Genomic DNA, 20,414 nt, shown 5'->3' on the forward strand with positions numbered 1-20,414 from the left:
ACTGCAGCCTCACCTACAGTAGCTGCCACATGTAGCATGACTGCAGACTCTTAGTGTTGTTTATTAATCTGGCAGCCAATTACAGTCGATTCATCTCAGCAACCCTCAAGGGGATCCTACCCTCAGGTTGAAGCCGCTGTGCTAACAGATGGCAGCAGTAATTACCATGCATTTCTGATGCCTTGCCTCCTGATTTACCATCTCCAGAAGAACAATCAGCAGTTGGCTCTATCAACCAAGGAAGAAGCTTAAGGTCTTTTGGTGATTGTGACAGAATAATGAAGCATGTAAAGGTTGCCACATGTGTAAAAATCCTTGGCATGACTGCTCCGATTTAAAAAATTGAATTTTTCTGAACTTCTGCAAAAATTCCCACAGCTGTCTTCGGGGAGCGCAGCGCAGTGGGCTGATGTGATCCACTGTGCCAAATTGCCGTGACCTTCGGCAATCCTACATGACCCCAAGCTTCAGGTCACCCAGAGGCTAATGGAGGTGCAGTCCTGGGAGGAGGGGGGCTGCCTTATCTTCAGCTGCACACCAACAGGGACAAAATAATGAGTAAACGGAGGAAAATTTTTCTGTTGAATGGATGATAACCATGAGTAAAAAAAAAAAAAAAGACCAGACCCCTCGAGGGTTGAAGAGCTGAACACTGTGCTTGGGTTCAGTGATTATTTGAACAGCACGTTGGGTTCCTATGGTGTGCTGGTGACAAAAACTAAAATGTAACCACTACATGTTGTTGTTGTATGGGAGATGAGCCTGACTACTTCTGGCAGGATGCAGCGTGTAAACCCGACAATGACAATGTTAAATCCAATTAACTTATTCAACTCAGTGCATTAAAAATACATATTTTCTTCTATCATTTGAAACTAATTAGGAAAAACATCCATTTAATCCATGCGTTTAATAGCGAATCTGTGAATTTTAATCAGTTTGATTTATTGATATATGCATGTAGTTACATTGCACTTTTAGTTTGGTTTTATTTTAGCTGATTTATCTGCTTATTCTATGTACCCAGTGAAGGAAATATAAATGTCATGCTTATTGTCATACTCCTTTTAGAACTGAACAATTCGTTTCATCCATCGCAAATCAACAAGATTGATGAGGTCTGAATGTCAGTTTCTAACATTCTTTGTCCGTTGAATTGAGGCTTTGTAGAGCTGCGATAGAGGGTGTGTGTGCATGTGTGCAATCACTGCAATTCCCAAACACAATCTCCCACGCTAACAATGTTATCCAGTTGTTCAGATCAAGGTGAAACACTGACAGAGCTCAGATTGTAGGAGGGACGGATGTTATCAGTGTTCTTTGATATCAAGCTTCGTCTCAATGTGACTGACTTAATTAGGGCACAGATAATGCTTTCCTAAAAATAGATTTCAAGGACACCGATAGGTACAGTAAGTTGACAAAGAGAAACACAATCTGCAAATGTGCAAAGAGCAATTCTGCATCAGTTTATCCATCAATACTGAAGTGCAGAGATTTGGCTTTCCACGAGGCTCTACGGACATACTCAATCTTCACTGATGCATCCAGGGCGGCTGCTCTTCACTTGCAGGAGATTCGTTTCTGTAAAAACCAATTTTAGACTCAATGAAGTAGGAAAGAGAAGACAGGTCACACATCACCAAGAAACATTACGACTGCAGGATTAATGTCCTTTCCGACCCTTTAAATAAGCACGCTGCAGACAATGTCAGAGTCACACACACCCATTTTTTCTCTTTTTATTAAGTGATAAATAATTTCCTATGATCATAGGCTTTATGTGTAGACATCCGATCAAGGCAAGAAACAAATTAGAGGGCACACACGTTGCCACCATTAGAAAAAAAATAGCAGAAACAAAAACCATGAGGTAAGAAGTTCTCTTTTTTTTTCTTCCTTTTTCTTTTCTGTTTTTTTCTTTTCTTTTTTAATACATTTGTGGTGCTTCTATGTCCGTTACCTATACTGTTTAATGCACAGTGCTTCCTAATACAGAAATCCTGCCTTTTGTGTCTGTACATTATTAAACAAAAACAGGTCATGGCACAATACTAAACCAACCGAGGCAGAGTGTACAGTCTAGCAGTATACATCGTCGGATCGAGATTAAAAGAAGCTGCGGGAAACAGAAATAAAAAAAAAAAAAAAAAAACTCTAAGACTTTGCGACTGAGTGACTGTGACCGTTTGAACACACACACACAAACACACTTTCCAACAGGGATCGGTATCAGTAGCACATATGATCCCACACTGTTGAGTACAAACAGGATGTTGTTTAGAAATGAATTTAGAAAGAGAAAAAAAAGTGATTGACTGGAAGATAATTGACCAGTACCTACTAGACTACTGTGAATCTCTGTGTGACTACTGAGAACAATTTAGTTGAGAACTGGCTCCGTTATGCTCACTTGTAAATAAGCCTTTAATATCTATAGATTAGTTTAATTTCTGAGGTGGAAGACATTTAATCGAGTGTGTTTTGAATGATGACCTAGACGGACCTGGACAGTTTTCTTCTCTCTGAAGCAGAGGAGAAAAAGAGAGGCGTGAGTTCTATCATTCATTAGGGAGTCACTGAATCCAAAAACACGGGGACGATATCTAAGGTTGACTATCCTGAATTAATATATCAGCAGGTCTGTGATAGATCAGAGAGGCTCCAAACTATAGAATCATCATTTTATGTAGTTTTCTTCAATATAAATCCAGCATAAATTTGTTTCTTTTTTTACCTGATGCCAGTTGTGCGTGCCCAGTTGCAAAGTGGTTGATTCACCACAGTAAATGAACCCTCTCCCCACATCTTAGCATAAAGCTCCAAAACCATGGCTGCCTCCTGGTTTACTTTATTGCTTTCCCACAACAAAAAGTGGTTAACAACTGAGGAGCAGTTCAGCCAACTGAAAAAATTAAGAGCTAAAATGCATAAAATTTGCCTTTATTTTTACTGTTTTAGTAGAACAAGACTATCAAAAGAAGACGGCATTTATTGTGTCAGATTCTATTATTTCGAATAACGTAAATTACTCATGTAATCCAAACTCAAGTGGTATTTTGTGGTGATTTTCTTTTCCACAGTTGCCATCAAATGCAACATAACCCTAATTTAACTGCATACACGTTTGTCAAAATGCGACCAAATACAAACTTAAGTCATGGGATTCGAGCTGGTGCCCACAGCAAAACAAAACCATTTCACACAGGAGCGCCACAGGATGAATCAAAGGTTCTCCTGACGAGGGTTCACAGAACTGGAAATCCTTTAGAGGAGTGTTTGGGTAGGGATTACAGGAGGCAGGGATAGGCGCAAAAAAACTTAGACATTGAAAAAAACATGGGTTTTTGTTTCAGTATATCGAGGGTGGGTGTTTCGATCACAGCCGTTATGTCAACACTCACCCTCCATAAATTCTCTGTAGAAGTTCTTACTCTGTCCACACATTTGGACACCACTGGCTGGGTTTATGAGGTATGTAATAGTTCTGTCTGGCTCACAATCCCAAAACCATTAAATGACAAGAGAAATCAATTTGTCTTCGTTTTTTTTAAACCTCCTACTCAATAAACATGAACACATCACTTACTCATCATATCCATCAGTGTATTCATGATAAATGTTTGAAAGAAAGCAGCATGTTAATATCTTTTTGAGTTCTGGGAATTTTCATTTTCTCTTAAGCTGACAACATCGACACAAAAAGTCATTCGGGGCCGACAGTGACTGACAATGAAAATATGCTCAACTGCCATATGCGGCTTCGATACGTCGACTGACGCGGCGCAGATAGAGTGAATGTGTGTTTGTGTGTGCGTTACATCCACAGCCCTCTGGAGCAGCACCCCGAGGCACAGCCCCACGCATGGACCTGACCTGCAGTCCGAGTGCCTTCACTGTTGCACAAACAAGACCAAAGGAAAAAAAAAATAAAATGCTCCTGGCTCGCTTATTCCTATCAAACATTAAAGGAGAATACCACTGTTTTTAAGCATTCATGTGTTATTTTCACACCATGTGTAACTTTATCGTCCATTTATAAGATTCAATACTGTCAGCAATGTGGGTCTATCTCGAACTAACATGTAAGATGTACAACCTTAGAGAATACTGTGAAGTGGCCACAGTGCATTTGGCTGTACTTAAAGTTTCTACAAGCATAAGAGAAGTATTTATATTCAGATGATTATTCTTTTAATTCACAGTCTTCTAGTCACTAGCCAAGGATGTGTATCAGCATGATGGGTTTAGCTGAGCGGCCTACACTAATATGTTGTTGCTCTCTGTATAAATAACATTATGCGTGGTCTTAGATTGAGTGGCATTCTCCTTTATGGCGCTTCACCTCCTGTTCTGCTGCCCAGGGAGTCCCCCCCCCCCCCCCCATGCTGCTACCTGCTCCTAAGCGTGGGCTGGATGCGACTAAAAGGAAGCACACCTGCATCTACCTCTAATGCGCCTAAACAGCTGGGAATGCAGCTGCTCTCCTAAAACGCACACCTGAGGCTGTGCAATGTGGTGAACAAGAATACACCTGGCTCTCATTCCAGGCTCATAGAAACCTCCCCAAATCTCCCTTCAAAGGTTCAGTTCAGCGAACCTCAGCAACACTTGAACTACTTCAGTGGAAAGGGGGTTAGGGTATAAAAGAAGAAACAGAAGAACAAATTGTACAACAACAGAAAAACACTGAACTGAAAATAGCAAAGGTAAGCCAAAAATAGCAACAGAGCGGCCGTGACGGAGCAGATGTGAGCTGAGCGCGGTGGGGCGGGCAGCTGGGAGTCAAGTCGAGGAGTGGCTGTAGTGGTCCTCAAGAAATGTGCGCCAGCATTGTGGCTGCGGTTGCCATGACAGCGGTACATTAAGCACCCTTTCCAACAGAACAACAACAGAGAGACGGCCGTATCTGAAATCAGCGGTGGCAGGGAGTCGCGGCAGCCTCGGCTGCCCCCTTCTCACACTCTTCCGTCCTGTTGTGCCCATGTCCCATTTTAGTGTTTTGTTCATTAATTCATTTTCATCTTTTAGTAGTTAGGTTCTTCGTGGTGCTGCGGTCCCTTGACACATAAGCGGAGACTACCCTGTTTCAGGGCTCCGGGCCAGAGTTTGTTGTTTTTGATTTTCAGTTAATGTTCTTGTAAATCCCATAAAATTTTCAGAGCCTCTTGCGTCAGTCCAGAGGCGAGCGCGGCAGAGTCCTCAGCCTGGAAGGCAAACTTTGCCTGCAAACAGCAGTCCCACTATAGTGAAGAAAATGGAGAGGACAAACAGCACGTACGAGGAGCCGACCACTGTGTTGTTGGGCAGCTTGTACGGCTGACCTCCCACCTCATTGATATAGAAGCCTATCGGGAAGATGAGAGCCGCCATGCAGAACAGGATCACTGGAGGGAAGAAGCAAGAGAGAAAATGTTAATCTGAGTAGTTGAGAATTTCCATGAATTTGAACAACAACAACAACAACAAAAAAAATAGTCTAAATCGGTAGTTTGTTCCTGAACACAATCCATTCATATCTAATCATGGATGGATTCTGAAACCTGTTTAGAATCTGCAGTTGTTTAGCTTCTTTTTGAGGAAGTTCTGCTGCTGTGTGTTCAACTCTGCTGCTGATCATGCATCTTTATCTGGTAGATCAGCATTTCTTTGCATTTGAGGTTGCTGTGCGTCTCATTCTGGTTATTTTTGCTTCTACTTTTTTGGGTGTCTAACTGTGGGACTTGTGTCTCTTTGGTTCTCAGCATGTGCCTTGCAGAAACATTCATCTTTTTCAACAGGTTTCCTACGTGTGAAAACAAAGGGTGAAATTTGTGTTTGTTGGAAAAATAAACACAGAAAAGAAGAAGCAAAAATTGAGGAAATTAAGCATAACTTCATCATATTGAACAAGAAACACAGGCTAATCATATTTCATTCTATTTTAGCCAGCTTATTACTGGCTACAATCTGAAGTCCCATTCAGATTCAAATTCAAATTGTTCTGAAGTAACAATTACAGTGTTCAGCGTGACCCTGAATAATTTTATAACTCTTAGAAGATCTGAGAGTAGGCAGTAATAAATGGCATTTATGTAATTGTTCATTATAGATTGTGTATTATTCTATCATTGCTCATTTCACTGTTCACTGGCTGGGAGGCACAAATGACACTTGCACAAAATATTGTGCAATATTCTTCATCGTGTACTTGTTCCATCAGTAATTGAAGGCAGAAGTTGGGAAAATGGCCGAGGACACATTTAAGCATCTATTGAGACTTGAGCATTTGCAACTTAACTGTGTGACAAAAGCTACAGACAGCGTGAATGGTTTGGTATTCAATCATCAAGTCAGACAATATTCGAATGTTGTGAGGCAGAGTTTTTAATCACCGTCATACATTGTTGATTCAAGGGCATCTTTTCATCAATTACTGATAGTTATCCTGAACCACAAATCCGCTTTGACTGCGTATAAACGTTGAATTAACGACATGTGCATTGATGTAGATTCATCAGCTGGGGAGATATGTGTGTAATATGCAGACTTGTTGGGCTGCAAGGCCACAGAATGGAGATGAATTACAGCAAACTGCAAGCGGTGTGTTGCCATGGCAACCTACATGCATGTAGAGAATGCAAACGAATATATATGTTTATGTTTGTTTGTGATTTGCTACCAATGGTCAATGTATTCCTTCTGTAAAATAAATAAAGCTCATTCCATCTAAACTTTACTACAGGATGGTGAGAGCAAGTATGACAATTCAGACTAACTGGTATTATTAACGACATCGACACACTGTTCACTACTATCAGCCTTTCAGACTCGAGCATCAGCAGAGCTGCAGTGACTCCCAACCTTTCATGGGAGATAACAAAATAACACAAAGCAGACAGAAAAACTGAGACATGACTACGATCTGGACTGATCTGATAAGTGAAGTGTTAAGCAGTCAATAACGAAAGCTAAAATTCCTTTTGATAAATATTTGCGGAACCATAATAGATGTTAACATATTGTGAGCGCTCAGTTTTGAATTAAGATGCTTTGAAGAGGCCCTACCCAAAGGTTGGAAAACATTCTTCTCCTGTGTGCATAAATACACAAATACTGTAGAAAAATACCTGCTGTACAAAACCCTGCATATGTTTGTTGACCAAAGGTGTGCGGCTCAGCAGCCAACACCTGCCAAAACACCGATCAATGTCATTTGCAGATTTTCCAGACGCTGCAGCAGTTCAGTAATGTGAAAAAGCATTCAAAGATTTCCAAGGACAAATTTCCACGCCTTCCTCAATCAGACAATTCCCTCTGTGCCTGTAGTGTTTGCCAGCACTAACAGGCACCATTCTCCCAAGCGTACACGTTTTCTCTAACAGGCAATCCTCATGCAGCAGATTCAATTTCAGTCGTTTTTTGTAAAGCATATGTAAAGTTTATGTGTGCATCATTTTTGGTCAAATCTGATCACAGAGTCCTAACCTTGAGCTCAAAATTAATTTGAAGTACACAGAAAGCAGAATTAGTCTACTGTAAACATGCTCTTTTGGCCACCTCTGTCTGATTAAGATGCTACTTTTCTCCGCAAGTTTCGAAGAGAAGATGTCAAGCAACTCTGTCTATTTCCTGCCAGTTATTTCAAAGCCAAAAAAAAGAATTGGCTTCACAAAAGCATAACAGAGCGTAGTGAGAGCTACATATATGCATATAAACGTAAACTATGCTGATAATGTTGTACCTTCCCGCAGCTGCCTCTACACAGCTGCATGAGAACCATAACACAACCAACTGAATCTTTACGTCCTCAGACACGTGCATTATGTCAACGCATGGGCCTCCAGGCGGCGTTGGTTTCAACTGGGTCCAAGTGGGATAGATTTAGTTCAGCGATTTTCATGAGAAGGCTTTGGTGACAGTAATGATGCAGGAAAGCTCCATCAGCCTATGAACCGTGAGCAAACCCTGACCAAATCCACTAAACATGCTTGTTAAAGGGATAATCCGGAGTAAAATGCACTTTAGATCAATTTACGGGATGATGGGAGTACATACGTTGAGTTGACATCAAAATCATGTCATTCGGACGTGTTTTGAGAATTTCGATTTGACGGTTTTCAGCCAAAAGTCGTTAGCCTGGAGGTGAATGGGGCAAATCATGTCACCGCTACAAAACGCTTAGTATTGGATATTCGACAGATATTCACAATAAGGAAATAAGGTCTCTTTTTTTTCAAACCAATATCAAACCAACTTCACCACGGTCTGTAGCGGCAGCTGCAGCAGACACATTTCCGGAAAGGTACTGGCTTGATTAAATTCATTCTGGACTCTATATCCGACCACATGAAGACCTCGGGACACTTCGGTTTGACTTTAATAATAATAATAATCAATTACATTTGTAAAGCACTTTTCATTTCATACGGAATCTCAAAGTGCTATGCTGATGGTGGCAGACTACTGGATTGTAGCCACAGCTGCCCTGGGGCACACTGACGGAGGCGAGGCTGCCATGCACCGGCGCCATCGGCCCCTCCGACCACCACCAGCAGGTGGTCAACCTAACATGCATGATTTTTTTGGACAGTGGGAGGAAGCCGGAGTACCCGGAGAGAACCCACGCATACACGGGGAGAACATGCAAACTCCACACAGAAAGGCCCCAGCTGGGTGTTGAACCTGGAACCTTCTTGCTGTGAGGCAACAGTGCTAACCACCACACCACCATGCAGCCCTTTAGGGACCCTCTACTCACTACCACGTAAGCGTTAAGTTGTTTGGAGCTGTAGAAGAGGTATAAAAATAGCGTTTTGTAGCGGTGACATGATTTGCCCCATTCACTTCCAGGCTAACGACTTTTGGCTAAAAACGGTCAAATCGAAATTCTCAAAACACATCCGAATGACATGATTTTGATGTCAACTCAACGTATGTACTCCCAACATCCCGTAAATTGATCTAAAGTGCATTTTACTCCGGATTATCCCTTTAAGACCTTCAGGGAACACTACACATAACATGTCAGAGATGTTTCCTCTGCAGTGCAAAATCCCAATCAGCTCATTTGGTTTGCAGATTCCTGCAAAACTGTCTCACTCAAACTGAAACGTGTGAGAGAAACCTGCCTTCTATAGTAGGAGTGGGAGATTAGAGGAGTGCAGTTTCCACAACTACATTGCTCTGGCAAACAGTGGTAATCCAAGAGTGATTCCACGAGGTCAGTCTTACAGAAGCAATTTAACCAGAACATATGTTAATGTGCTGCACATTCTGGTCCCATGAGCAAAAGTAAGCGCACCAGAGAGCCCTGAAATTAGCATCAACCCCCGTGGGATCAATTAACTGGGTGTGTTGATCACATGGGGAGAATCATTAATTCATAACATCCCTCAGTACTAGCCGTGAGCATGATGTGGTGCTCTCCTTAGCGACCGTAAGGTGTGCTGGCGGCTGCAGAGAGAAGAAATGAAGAAATTGTTATATCAAACTACTTAAGAAGGTTGAATAACCAAACTGACCTTTGATGGCATTATAGCTGAAGCTGAGGCAACACACCGTGACGCCAAACAGCAAAGTGAACCAAGTCATTCGTATTACAGATCGGTGGCAGTGCAGAACTTGAGGAATAGCCTTATGTGATTAAATATAACACTGGCTGACATATCAAAGGGCTTTTCACTATTTCCTCTTTCACAGAGCAGCATTCTCTATAGCAGCATCTATGCAGGTGGAAAATGGATCCATTGTGGGTGCTCCATTAATTCTGAATAACTATCTTGTTGTTAAGAGTAATTTTTGCTTTAATGAAAGAAATGAGGCTAAAGCTGTGTGTAACTGTTCTGGTTACGCAAACAGAGTTTGTGACAGCGCGTAAAGCCATTTTGAGCTTCATGTGCTTTATCCAGGATTCTTGTAAAGATGTTCATTTAAAGGATGACTTTTGCCAGTTTAAAAAAAATCTTGCTTAAGTTCACCTTCACCTTTTGTTTTATTATCTAATACTGGAATAATGATATAAGATTAGATTTTTTTTAAATCTACTTCAGAAATAAAACGTTTCCTTGTGGGTTAAAACAGTTAAAATTAAGAGATGAAATGGGAGCAATTGTTTTTCAATTAACAACTGACTAATCTCTAAAGTTCTATCAAATATTTCATAGCTCTTTAGGGAAAAAAAAACATTTAAAAACATCTATATTATGGCAGCCATGTATTAACTACTGTTACATTTCACCTGAGCAGGATTAACTAAGCGTGACATTCACCCAGCAGTTCCATGAGTGAGCTGCTTCTACAGTATAATGGTCTTATTAGCTGTATTAAGCTGGAGTTACAGTTGACGTGTCTGTCACGGCGGTGGCGGACCGTGATGTCAAAATGACGTTTCAGGCATGGCGCTTGCCTTGAAAAGACGGCGCATCGCGTTGTCGTGCACCAGTCGATTTTTGTAACTTGGCTGCGCCGAGAACAACGAACCGGATGGACCAATTTGAGACCAGGCTCAGTCAGGAGGTGCGTTTGTACAGGCACCTGTACGATACTGCAGTGAAACAGCACAGGGACCACGTAAACTCCCAAAACTCGTGGACAGAGATTGGCAGAACTTTGGGGAAAGAGGGAGAGTTCTGTAAGAATGTGTGGAAGAAGCTACGGGAACGATACGTGAAGGCAAAGAAGAGGGCAGAGACTCTGTTGATGCCGGGGGCTTCAGACCTTCACCTTTTTTAACTGAATTAAAAAATTTAAATTATTCGAATACTGCAGCAGTATAATTAAGGACAGTGATCCTGCTCGTCATTGTTTTCTTCTCAACTTTCGTGGTTGTAGTAGAGTAGCAGTAACCTTAACGTAGCAGCGCCACCTCTGTGATGGAGAAAATTGCAACGACTGGCGCATCGATTTGCGCCACTATATATTGCGGGCACGAAATCGTGACGTCATTAACACCGCTCGCGCTAGCAGACGCGGCAACCATGCTAGAGCCTTTACCCCGTCTTGTCTTACAAGTATACTAGTACCGACTGTGGCAGCATGTCTTCATACAGACCCGGACGAGCAAATTAGATACGGCACACTGTGCAGATTTCTCCTTCAGGGAAAATAAATGAACACTTTCTACTAAACCAGCATCATAAGACAGACACAAGTTAACATTTATTCAAATTTCATAATCATTCCTCCAGCCATGAACATCAATATCAGTGATGAGGCTGAGATTGCTACTAGGTGTGGTGGAAGGTGAGCTAAAAGGCAGCCAGAAATTGTACCTGTAAGCATCTTTAGGGAGTTAATTCAAGTGCACTTTTCCCGGTTCACTTCACCTCTTAAAAGCCTAAAGTGATGACACATATGCTGCTGGTGAATATGCAGCAACTTCACTGATGCTGTTTTAACGCTGGCTCCACAGCTCTGAAATTTACGAGACATTACCAAGAGAAACTCCATGAGTGAACGTGAATGTCTGAACCCGCTGGATTGTATCCCAGGATCCTTTTAAATAGCTGGATCCTAATTCAAGGATTTAGAACAGAGCAGAACAGTTACTGCAACACAGAGGAATATGTGGCCTCCTTCCTTTGAACGAATACATTTGACCAGTTATGTTAAGCTGTTGAACTGTCAATATGCACATGTGCTGTCACCACTTTGTTTTACATTTTTCGGGGCATTTTCTTTATTTGGTACAGTAAAGACTGTGTCAGGTGCTGAGATCATTGTACTATATGCCATGCAGTGCACTCTAAGCACTCACCTCCATTTTATTTTCTTGTTCAGATCAGGGGAATCTTATCCCTCTTTTCCGTTCAATGGGGTCTTTATGGTTCATAAAAGTGGTAATTGGAGCTCTGATCAATATCTGGACAGCACATGCTCTGTAGATACGGTTATTGTATTGACAGAATTTATTATCCAGTCCAGTTCCAATCCTCCCCTACAGGTGACCCTGACACTTTGGGAAACACAGCTGGTGTGTGTATAAAAAGCAACAGAGGTGGGTCTGTGCCAGTCATACAAAGCTATCCATTCAAGTGCTGATGACTGGAGCTTGTTACACTGCAGACTGCCCACCTCCTCTCAGACTTCATCACCTGTTTGCCCCGCATCAAACAGCTCCAGTCTCTCTGCCACCACCCTCATTTTTTTCCTAGGTCTCCTTTCCATTTGTGTCATTACTTTGGCATCTCTTATGTTCTAACACCCCCAGCACTTGACCTCCGCAAACATAATTATTCACTTAGCTTAGCTTCTTTACTCTACTCTTCATAGGCCCCTTTTAATTTTCTCACTCAACCTTTTGCTCCTCTCACCCCCACAGCTGCCAGCACAGAGATGTTGGCCACCACAACTAATGCTCAGCAACATCTGAGATGGTTAAATTTAGTCTTTTTGTCCCTCTTCCCCAGTTACACCAATCCCTGGATGACCATCGGTCTTAACATAGCTACAACAAAAAGAATGGCTGATAAACCTAAGCTTTAATTTTGTTTGCATTTTTCAACTGATCCTGGAAATTTGGGCGCGTATAACCTGATAGGAATAAAAACTACCCATGGTATTAGAACAGGAAGTAGTTTTTAAGAAAGAAATATGTCTTGTGGGGAACAAGGTCAGTTTTTTATGAGACTGTATCGTCTTATCAGAACGTCTTATGAAGTAAAGATCACCTCTCCTTCAAACATTTCTCGATCAGTAAAATAAATACATCTATCAGCCAAAAGGCTAAAGCCATCTCGGGTCAGGTGTGGGATCAGGGGGGTAGAATTACACTGGGTGAAAAGTTACATAAGAGACAGGAAATTATTCATAAAGTTGGGGGAGTATTTGCTTCCACATTGCTAAAGGCCTCCCCCAGGGGTCAGTGTTTAGCCTTTAAATAGATGCCTTTTGTAAGGCATCAAAAATAGCCACATTAGTACTATTCATGAATGACACAAACATTTTTATTCTGAGATCTAAAGGAGCTACTGGAGATGTTCACTTCTGAAATTGCGCAAAGTAAAAAGGTAAACAGACAAACTAATGATCCTTAAACTTACATAACACCAAAATCATGTTATTTGGTAATTATAGAAGGACTACTCAAGTAAAGATACAGGTAGCTGGTAAGGACAGTGAAAGAGTTAATTAAAACAAGCTTCTTAGTGTGATACCACATCAAATGATCTGGGAATCAAAGAATGAAAGTACACAATAAACTTATAAGAAACATTTTAGATGGAGTGAGGCAATGCACACTCTGGACCACAAATGTATCGTCATACATTCTCTACTGATACTACAATTACTGTGTAGAGGTTTGGCACAATGCTAACTGTTTACTGCAGTCACTCAACTGAAATGTTCATGTCATTATGGTTTGTTTTTTTCTATTTCTGTATTTGGAATGACACTGTGGGATAGATTGAGCAATGTCCAAGCATGACTCCGTTCAAGATGTGGTACAACATTCTGAAAGGGAGGGCTTTGACCTGGTATTCAATCCATAATAAGACAAGATGGGAACATATTATAATTTCACAAAAGAGTGGTGATGGGGTAGCTACAAATGAGCTTTTAGCTTTTGCTTCTTCTTACTCTTTTTTGAACATTTTAATACTGATTTCTATATCATCATTGTTATTTTCACAAGATCAGAATCATTCATTCACCTGTTAGCTATAGTTTAAAATTAAATCAGGCTTGTTCCCGTAAATCCCCATGGATGCTTAATCAGATGAGAATCTGAAGAGTTTAGATGCCAGGTCAACACCTTGGGCTCTCCGTTTTGTTCCTCAGGCTGTTCCAGAGCAGTATTTTCTTTGTGTCCTGCTGGGGCATTGGTACGTGTCAGAGCAGCATCTACATGAATACCAGGACCCGAGGCTTCCCAGCAGAGCACTTTTCCGTAATGAAATTGAAGTGTTTAGGCTGGTTGGTGGATACTACTCTTATCTCAAGTCAGTCTTTGACTCTTCATTTATTTCCTCGGAGATCATTCATCATCTCGCTCTCGATGTTTAAAAGAATGAAAGAACTAAAAATATCATTCTTATCGGATGTGGCCGGCTTAAAGAGCGGACAGGGGTGACAACGGCTCTACGCTGTCATGGCAACGTTCTTTCTTTCCTTTGAGTGCGATTCATTAAACAACAAATTAACAGCTTCCAATTTAGCTTGACATGTATGTGTGCTTACCGCACAGACAGTTTGCGGAGAGGTTTGGGATTCAGTAAGGTGGTGATTCATCGAGCATTTTCCGGCCATTAGGAAACGTTATTAAAAGCTATGAATGCGCATGAGGCCCGGCGAGGAAATAAATAAAATCAACAGGCCATTTTTCCTCTCCGTGTCAGCGCTGTGAAAAATGCACCCGGCTTTCGAACAATAATACAAGCCATTGTGGCTTCACATATCACTGCTCCATCTGTACGAGTGTGCTCTGGACTGTCACTTCCCTCAACAAACTGACCAATCAAACTCCACCATCCCACACAACCTAATGAAACCGGCCCAAGCACTGTGCACGAGATGGAAGAAGTCATTATCAGCTGCTACAAATGCATCTACTGTGAAATCTTGAAGTGGAGAAAAAAAAAAAAAAAAGAAAGAAAAAACAGAGCTTTGACGTTTGAGGCAGAAAGGGAGATAAAACACTACAGAAACGCTGCGGCACATAACCGCCCACTCGAGTACCAGACGAGCTGCATTACTCAATAAATCTTCTTAAAGGAGCAAGAGGAGTCATCAAGCACAGAAAATACATGTACATATATTTTCAGAAAGGTGCAAATGCAACAAAACACACACGCAACCAAATTACTCTCGGAAAAATGTACTCTGTATAGAGCCTTGCATGTTTTTGACGTCACACATGTAAATGAGCAGCCAAACTGGGCCAGAAACAATTTTCCACCCAGATTCAACTTGAAATTCTTCTTCTTTTAATCTCTCCAAACGTAGAAACGGCATGCGTACATATACTGAATTGGCTCATTTTTAGGGAGGTAATATCAGGACAGATGCAGTGAGACCGAGAGGAAAGTGAGATGCTCCAGGGGAAATGTGCTGATGAGAAGTCTAGTGAGCACAATTATTTCATTCAGCATTAATGTCATTATCTTGTTCACTTACTGCCAGTGAAGGCGATCCAGCGTGCGTATTTTGTGGCTTCTCGGCGCCAGTGCGATGCCACCAGCAGTCCGCAAGTGACTGTGAGGGATATGATGCCCATGATGATGAAGAAAAGGGTGGTCACCCACTCGGGGGGAAGCCGTGGTGGGATGCAAGTCCTGTCTCGTCCGTGGATGGTCTGACATTGGCGGACTAGACCAACCGTAAGGGCACCTGCAAAGAGAGGATGGAAGGTGAGGAGGCATCCATTTTGCTTTAATTCATCGTTCATACTGCAAATAACAAAAAAAAAGCCACTCAGTCAAAGAGATGTGGGTTTGAAGACATGAAATGACATGAAATGAAGCTTAAGGCTTTTTTCCCCCCATCACCTCCCATTTAAAGTGCGGACAAACGGACTGCAAGGCACGTGTTCATCTTCTCATCTCTGCAACGACAGGGGTTTGAAATCCCTGATCCATGAAAGTTTGGTTAAGCACAACCCATAGACTGTTCGAATGATTGACAAAGCCATCCTCTGTCGGACGTGAAGCCAACACAGAAGTGCCTTAAAGTGCCACCACTGGTGGTAGCCAGCTGCTGGATCAAAAATCTCTCTGGCTCAAACAGACTCTTGTTTAGAAAACATCAACCTCTTTCCTTAAAAGCTATGCTCAGTCAATAGATTTTCTCAAGTCATTATGGTTGTATTCACTAGATTTACTCCAACTAATTACAGTTCTTGAGCTCCTTGATTTCATGTACATGTTCTCATAGAAACACACTTTTGTCCAATCAGCTGTCAAGCATCGCCCTGCAGATCCACTCGGTTGGCCAAACACGGTCACATCTTGCTTCGCAAAGACCAACACGGCGACAGTCAAATGCTGAAAACTAGCCTTTAAAACAGCTGTTCACAAACCAGTGGGATACCTCCTGGATTGTCCCTTCATTTAATTATTTACAGTCTATGAGTAAAACAAATCAAAGCAAATACTAAACAGCTGAAGGCTAGGCTAGACAGATGATATCAATTCTAAAATGTTCCAAAACTTAAAATGCATTTAACAAATCAAATGCAAAATTACCATCTGCCATCTACAAATTTTAAATTGAGGTCAGGCGGCTTAGTCAGAAAATTTCAAAAAGAAAATTCAACCATAACGTTTCTAAATGTGAACTGATAAGGTGAAGTTCACAGAATTCACACGGCAGAACTCAGGAAAGCTGGAGTGAAACGCGTGGACGGTCTGCGGCTCGTACATCAAAGAGACAAAAGATGGCAGAGCGAGAAATCCGACCAACATCTTCTGCATTTAAAGCTAGCCTATGGAAGCAATTTCGTTTCAAAAATATTTTGGAAACGTGACAAAAATGAGAAACCAAGTAACACTTTTACATCTGGAGGGGCAAGGAACAACTGTTGCAACATTTACTGACAAGTTCTTACTCTTCTGTTCAGTCACTGACATCCAGAATTCTGAGTTATCTGAGCTAATCTTAGTTATTTTACTGACACATGCATCCCTACACTCTAGAACGTGACAAACATCTAAGTCATAACTTCACTGAGGAAAGCAAGAAAAGATACCTTAAACAAAATGCATGTCACATTGTCACAGAATCGTACGTCATAATCTACATAAGATGCCTTTTTATCACCGATGTCTGACCGTGAATGAGTAATTATGCTGCTCATTATATATAAGAGGAGGATATTGATTAGAAGTCTGCTGTATTCTGCTAGTGATTCAGAATATGCTGATGTCTGAAGTATGATGATGCAACAAGCACACTCTTCTTTTCTAGTTTGTCCATTAAAATGCTGCAGAGTATGTAGGAAATTTTAACCCTCTACATGACTAGTAGTAATTTAATTCAGGATAAAATACTTTGCCCTGAAAGTACAGAGTAATCCCACTGTAAGAAAAAAAAAAACATCCTGTGAAGAAAGAGGATTTAATAATAATTTCCTAATCATATCACAGCGCTCAAAAACGTTAATCAAATTAATTGCGAAGGTCCTGGAAATGGCCAACCTTGTTGTACACCAACAACAAAAGCAGCAGCAAAGAGACACACAACCATATCGAAGTGTCAGGTGACATCTTTAACAGTGATACAGCAAAAATGAGGTAAAGAATTAGTTAAAAAGGAGAAGGAAAAAAAATAAATAAATAAAAAAAATAAAAAAATAAAAAAATCAGCGTAAAGACTAAAAATCTCATACTCGAAACAAATTAAATAAATAAACTGGATCGTGCCTTCAGGTGTAGGGACAGGAGAGACCAATGCACTAAAGCTCAACTGACAGCAAAGAGAAAGAGGAAAAAGATGAAGGTGAACAGATGGAAAAAGATGAAGAGAAGCTCTATTAAAGTGTCCCCAGTTCAACAGTGGTTACTTGTGTTTTCCAGGCCTTTCCTTTCCTTTCCACACTAGTGCAGAGAGTGAGAATGAAATCAATCCCGTCAGTTGCTGAATGCATCCCACGCAGATGTGACACTTGCAGAGATATTGGAAAGGGTTGCTGCTTCTTTAAAAGCTCAGATATCTCTGTTGACATACATACTGGCTGTCCATACTCTTATAGTCCCCCCTGCGCCTGCTATCCTCTAAGTGCTCCGTTGTTGCTCTCTAAAGATCACAGAAAGTCCAAGTGCAATATCTGCAATTGAAAACAAGACTTAATGTTCCACTGTATTTAGCCGTCGTTAATCAAGATAGGAAGACAAATGGATTCATGCATCAAACTGAATCATGGGCAAGCCTCTGCCAGAGTGTGAAGGCCGGGACTCAGAGCTGGACAATGCCCCTGCAGTACAGCCTCTCCGGAGACATGCCATTCAATCAGAGCGTATCAAGGGATTTTCTACCTGAGTAAGCAGAACAGAGTCAAACTGCTCAGTGCTCTGCTGATCACGGGTCTCTGGAAATTAAAAGGGGACTCTGTAATACACTGCAGCAGCAGAAAGCGCTCATTTGAAGAAAAAAAAAATATCGGGCTGAGTAAGGAGTAAGACTGAGGCGTTTCACTGGTGCACTGGATGAGGTGTAGTGGGTTTGTAAGGCAGGGAAGGATCTGAGCTTTGGTTGACAGAAGAACCAAAGCTTTTATTTTTTCCTCCAGGATTATAAAATAATCAATCTCACATACATATCTGAGCATCACTCTACCACCAACGCAGCTTCTTACATTTGTGAACACCCAGTAAGGGATGAAAACTACAGACAGGTGCTGTGAACATTCCTGCTAAACACGTCATAGAGTCATAAATGATACATCTCCTCCTTGCAAAAGAAAAACTCTGCATGAAAAAAATAAATAAATCTTGTGTTAGCAGAAAGAAATGTTCCATCACAGATGGAGGTGGAAAGCATCTTATAATAACAAATCGATTCAAATAGAATAACATGAAATAACCACATTAATTCAAGATTCAGTATAGTTTCATTTTCATTATCCCACCACAGGTTATATAGGAAAATTTAAGGTGTAGTTCCCTTTGTATTGACACGAAAGATATAAAGAATACTTACACTGAAAACATAAATTACTGTCTTGAATAAAGAAGCCTCAAAACCTGAGGAGTGTAACTACTTTGAAATCCGGGTGTCCCCGACAGCAGCAGGTAAAACAGGACGTGCCTTGACTGGGTTTTGTATTTAAGGTGTGTTCACATTTGACAGGTTAAGTTCGATTAAAACCGCGCTCCAACGATTCCTCTGTTAGAGCAGAAGGTTTCAAAAAGTGTGCACGTAATTATCTGATGAACTAAATAAGTACATAGAAACCTCCTGAAAAAAATAGGGGCCCTGATCTGCTTCGAATCCAACTATGGAGTGTGTTAGGAAAGATCGAAATAATAACTCACACAGACCAAAGGAACACAAACAAGCTTGACTCATTCTTCTAAATGTGCGAGACATTGTTGCTCATTCCAGTTTGGTGAAAGTGCTGGGAAAAATGTTTCCTTGCAGCATGTTTACACATGTGCTACACAGGACCTCCTGGAGCTGTTGAATGGTTTTATACATTAAAACATTTCTTTGTGAAATTCGCACAAATGAAATAATACAACCATATAGTCCAGGCTTGAATCCAGGCAGTACATTTATTGTTAAATACAGCATTGCTTTAGAAGTCTGCAAATTCCATAAACAAAATAGCCTGGCTGACGCGTCCACATTTCGATAAGATGGTGGTCTGGGAACTAGGTGTGCATTTTCTCGTATTTGAGGCGTGGTTTACGAATGCCTAGAGCCGTTTATTGGGCGCTACGAATGTCTATCAAATGGCGTCTGGTTCTTCCCATGCTGCTTTGCGCGCGATTCATAGCCAATTGTATCACTTATACCAGATGACGTAGAGCGACAGATTTAGCACATGTGTGAGTATTACTTGGGAACACGACAAGTTTCCAGGGAGGACAGAGGCTCCTGGTTAAATGCCGTGGGGCACATTAAGACACATGTCAATCAGCATTCACGTAAAGTTGGAAGTTCTAATTAGTATCATTTAAGTCATACTGGAGAGACGTGTGCATGTAAATGTAGTTTCATTTGTTTCTTAGGTACCATATCAGATTGCAGTGCCACCCCTTGATCAACTAAATCATTAAAAAAAAAAAAAAAAAAAAGGTGCTTACTTTTTTTTTTTTTTTTTTAACCGATGAGCTAAACGAGGATCCCTGCACAAAAAAAACAACAAAACAAAGCAAAGCAAAAAGAACTTTAAAAACATTATATAAATGAGCAAATAAAAAAGCCTAACAATATCAATTCTGTTTAAAGACTCCACAGGCAGCATTTAAACTTTCTCTGCACGGCTAAATCCTGCGTCTTAAATGGCAAATGTGTCACACACAAAAAGCACATCACCGCAGAACAACTTATTCACTGAAAAGGGGAGTCTTTGTGGACAACATCACAAAAGCTCAACAGTGGCTCTGCAAGTGGGCGGAGGTGAATATGAGACAAGTATGCGAGCTGGAATTTTAGAGGGTCAAGATGGTTACAAGGTCTATCTGGTATCCAAATGTAGACATTTTATGACTCTTTAGTTACAACCTTTTGTGGATGCTAAAGCACTTGAACCCAAAGAGAGCGAAGCCTTTGTGACACAATTTGTTCTCGTCGGGCCTTTTGGGCGTGAAGGGTTGAGCAGGCGTTCCAGAGGAAATCCTGTCCCCCCTTTTGTAACACCCAGTGAAAGCAGTGCCTTTATTGAAACAACCGAACACAACTCGCCCAGCTTACACAAACAATACCAGAGGTTCAACCGAAATGGCTTGGAAGTCTCTGGATGTGGTACAGCAGAACTCTGTTCCATGTCTGCT

General features: G+C 41.2%; 1 protein-coding gene across 1 annotated transcript in view; it reads right to left on the reverse strand.

Annotated features, from left to right (window-relative positions):
• Window positions 1-1,711: 1,711 nt before the first annotated feature.
• The window catches only part of mosmoa (modulator of smoothened a), a 30,546-nt gene continuing 11,843 nt past the window's right edge, over window positions 1,712-20,414 (reverse strand). The window contains exons 2-3 of the mRNA XM_075453126.1: window positions 15,097-15,309; window positions 1,712-5,387 (exon numbers count right to left, since the gene is read on the reverse strand). Of these exons, the coding sequence (XP_075309241.1) occupies window positions 5,203-5,387; window positions 15,097-15,309 (398 nt within the window). The 3' untranslated portion in view covers window positions 1,712-5,202. The remainder of the gene's footprint in view (window positions 5,388-15,096; window positions 15,310-20,414) is intronic.

The sequence above is a fragment of the Odontesthes bonariensis genome, chromosome 21 (genome assembly GCF_027942865.1).
Source record: "Odontesthes bonariensis isolate fOdoBon6 chromosome 21, fOdoBon6.hap1, whole genome shotgun sequence".
NCBI lineage: Eukaryota > Metazoa > Chordata > Actinopteri > Atheriniformes > Atherinopsidae > Odontesthes > Odontesthes bonariensis.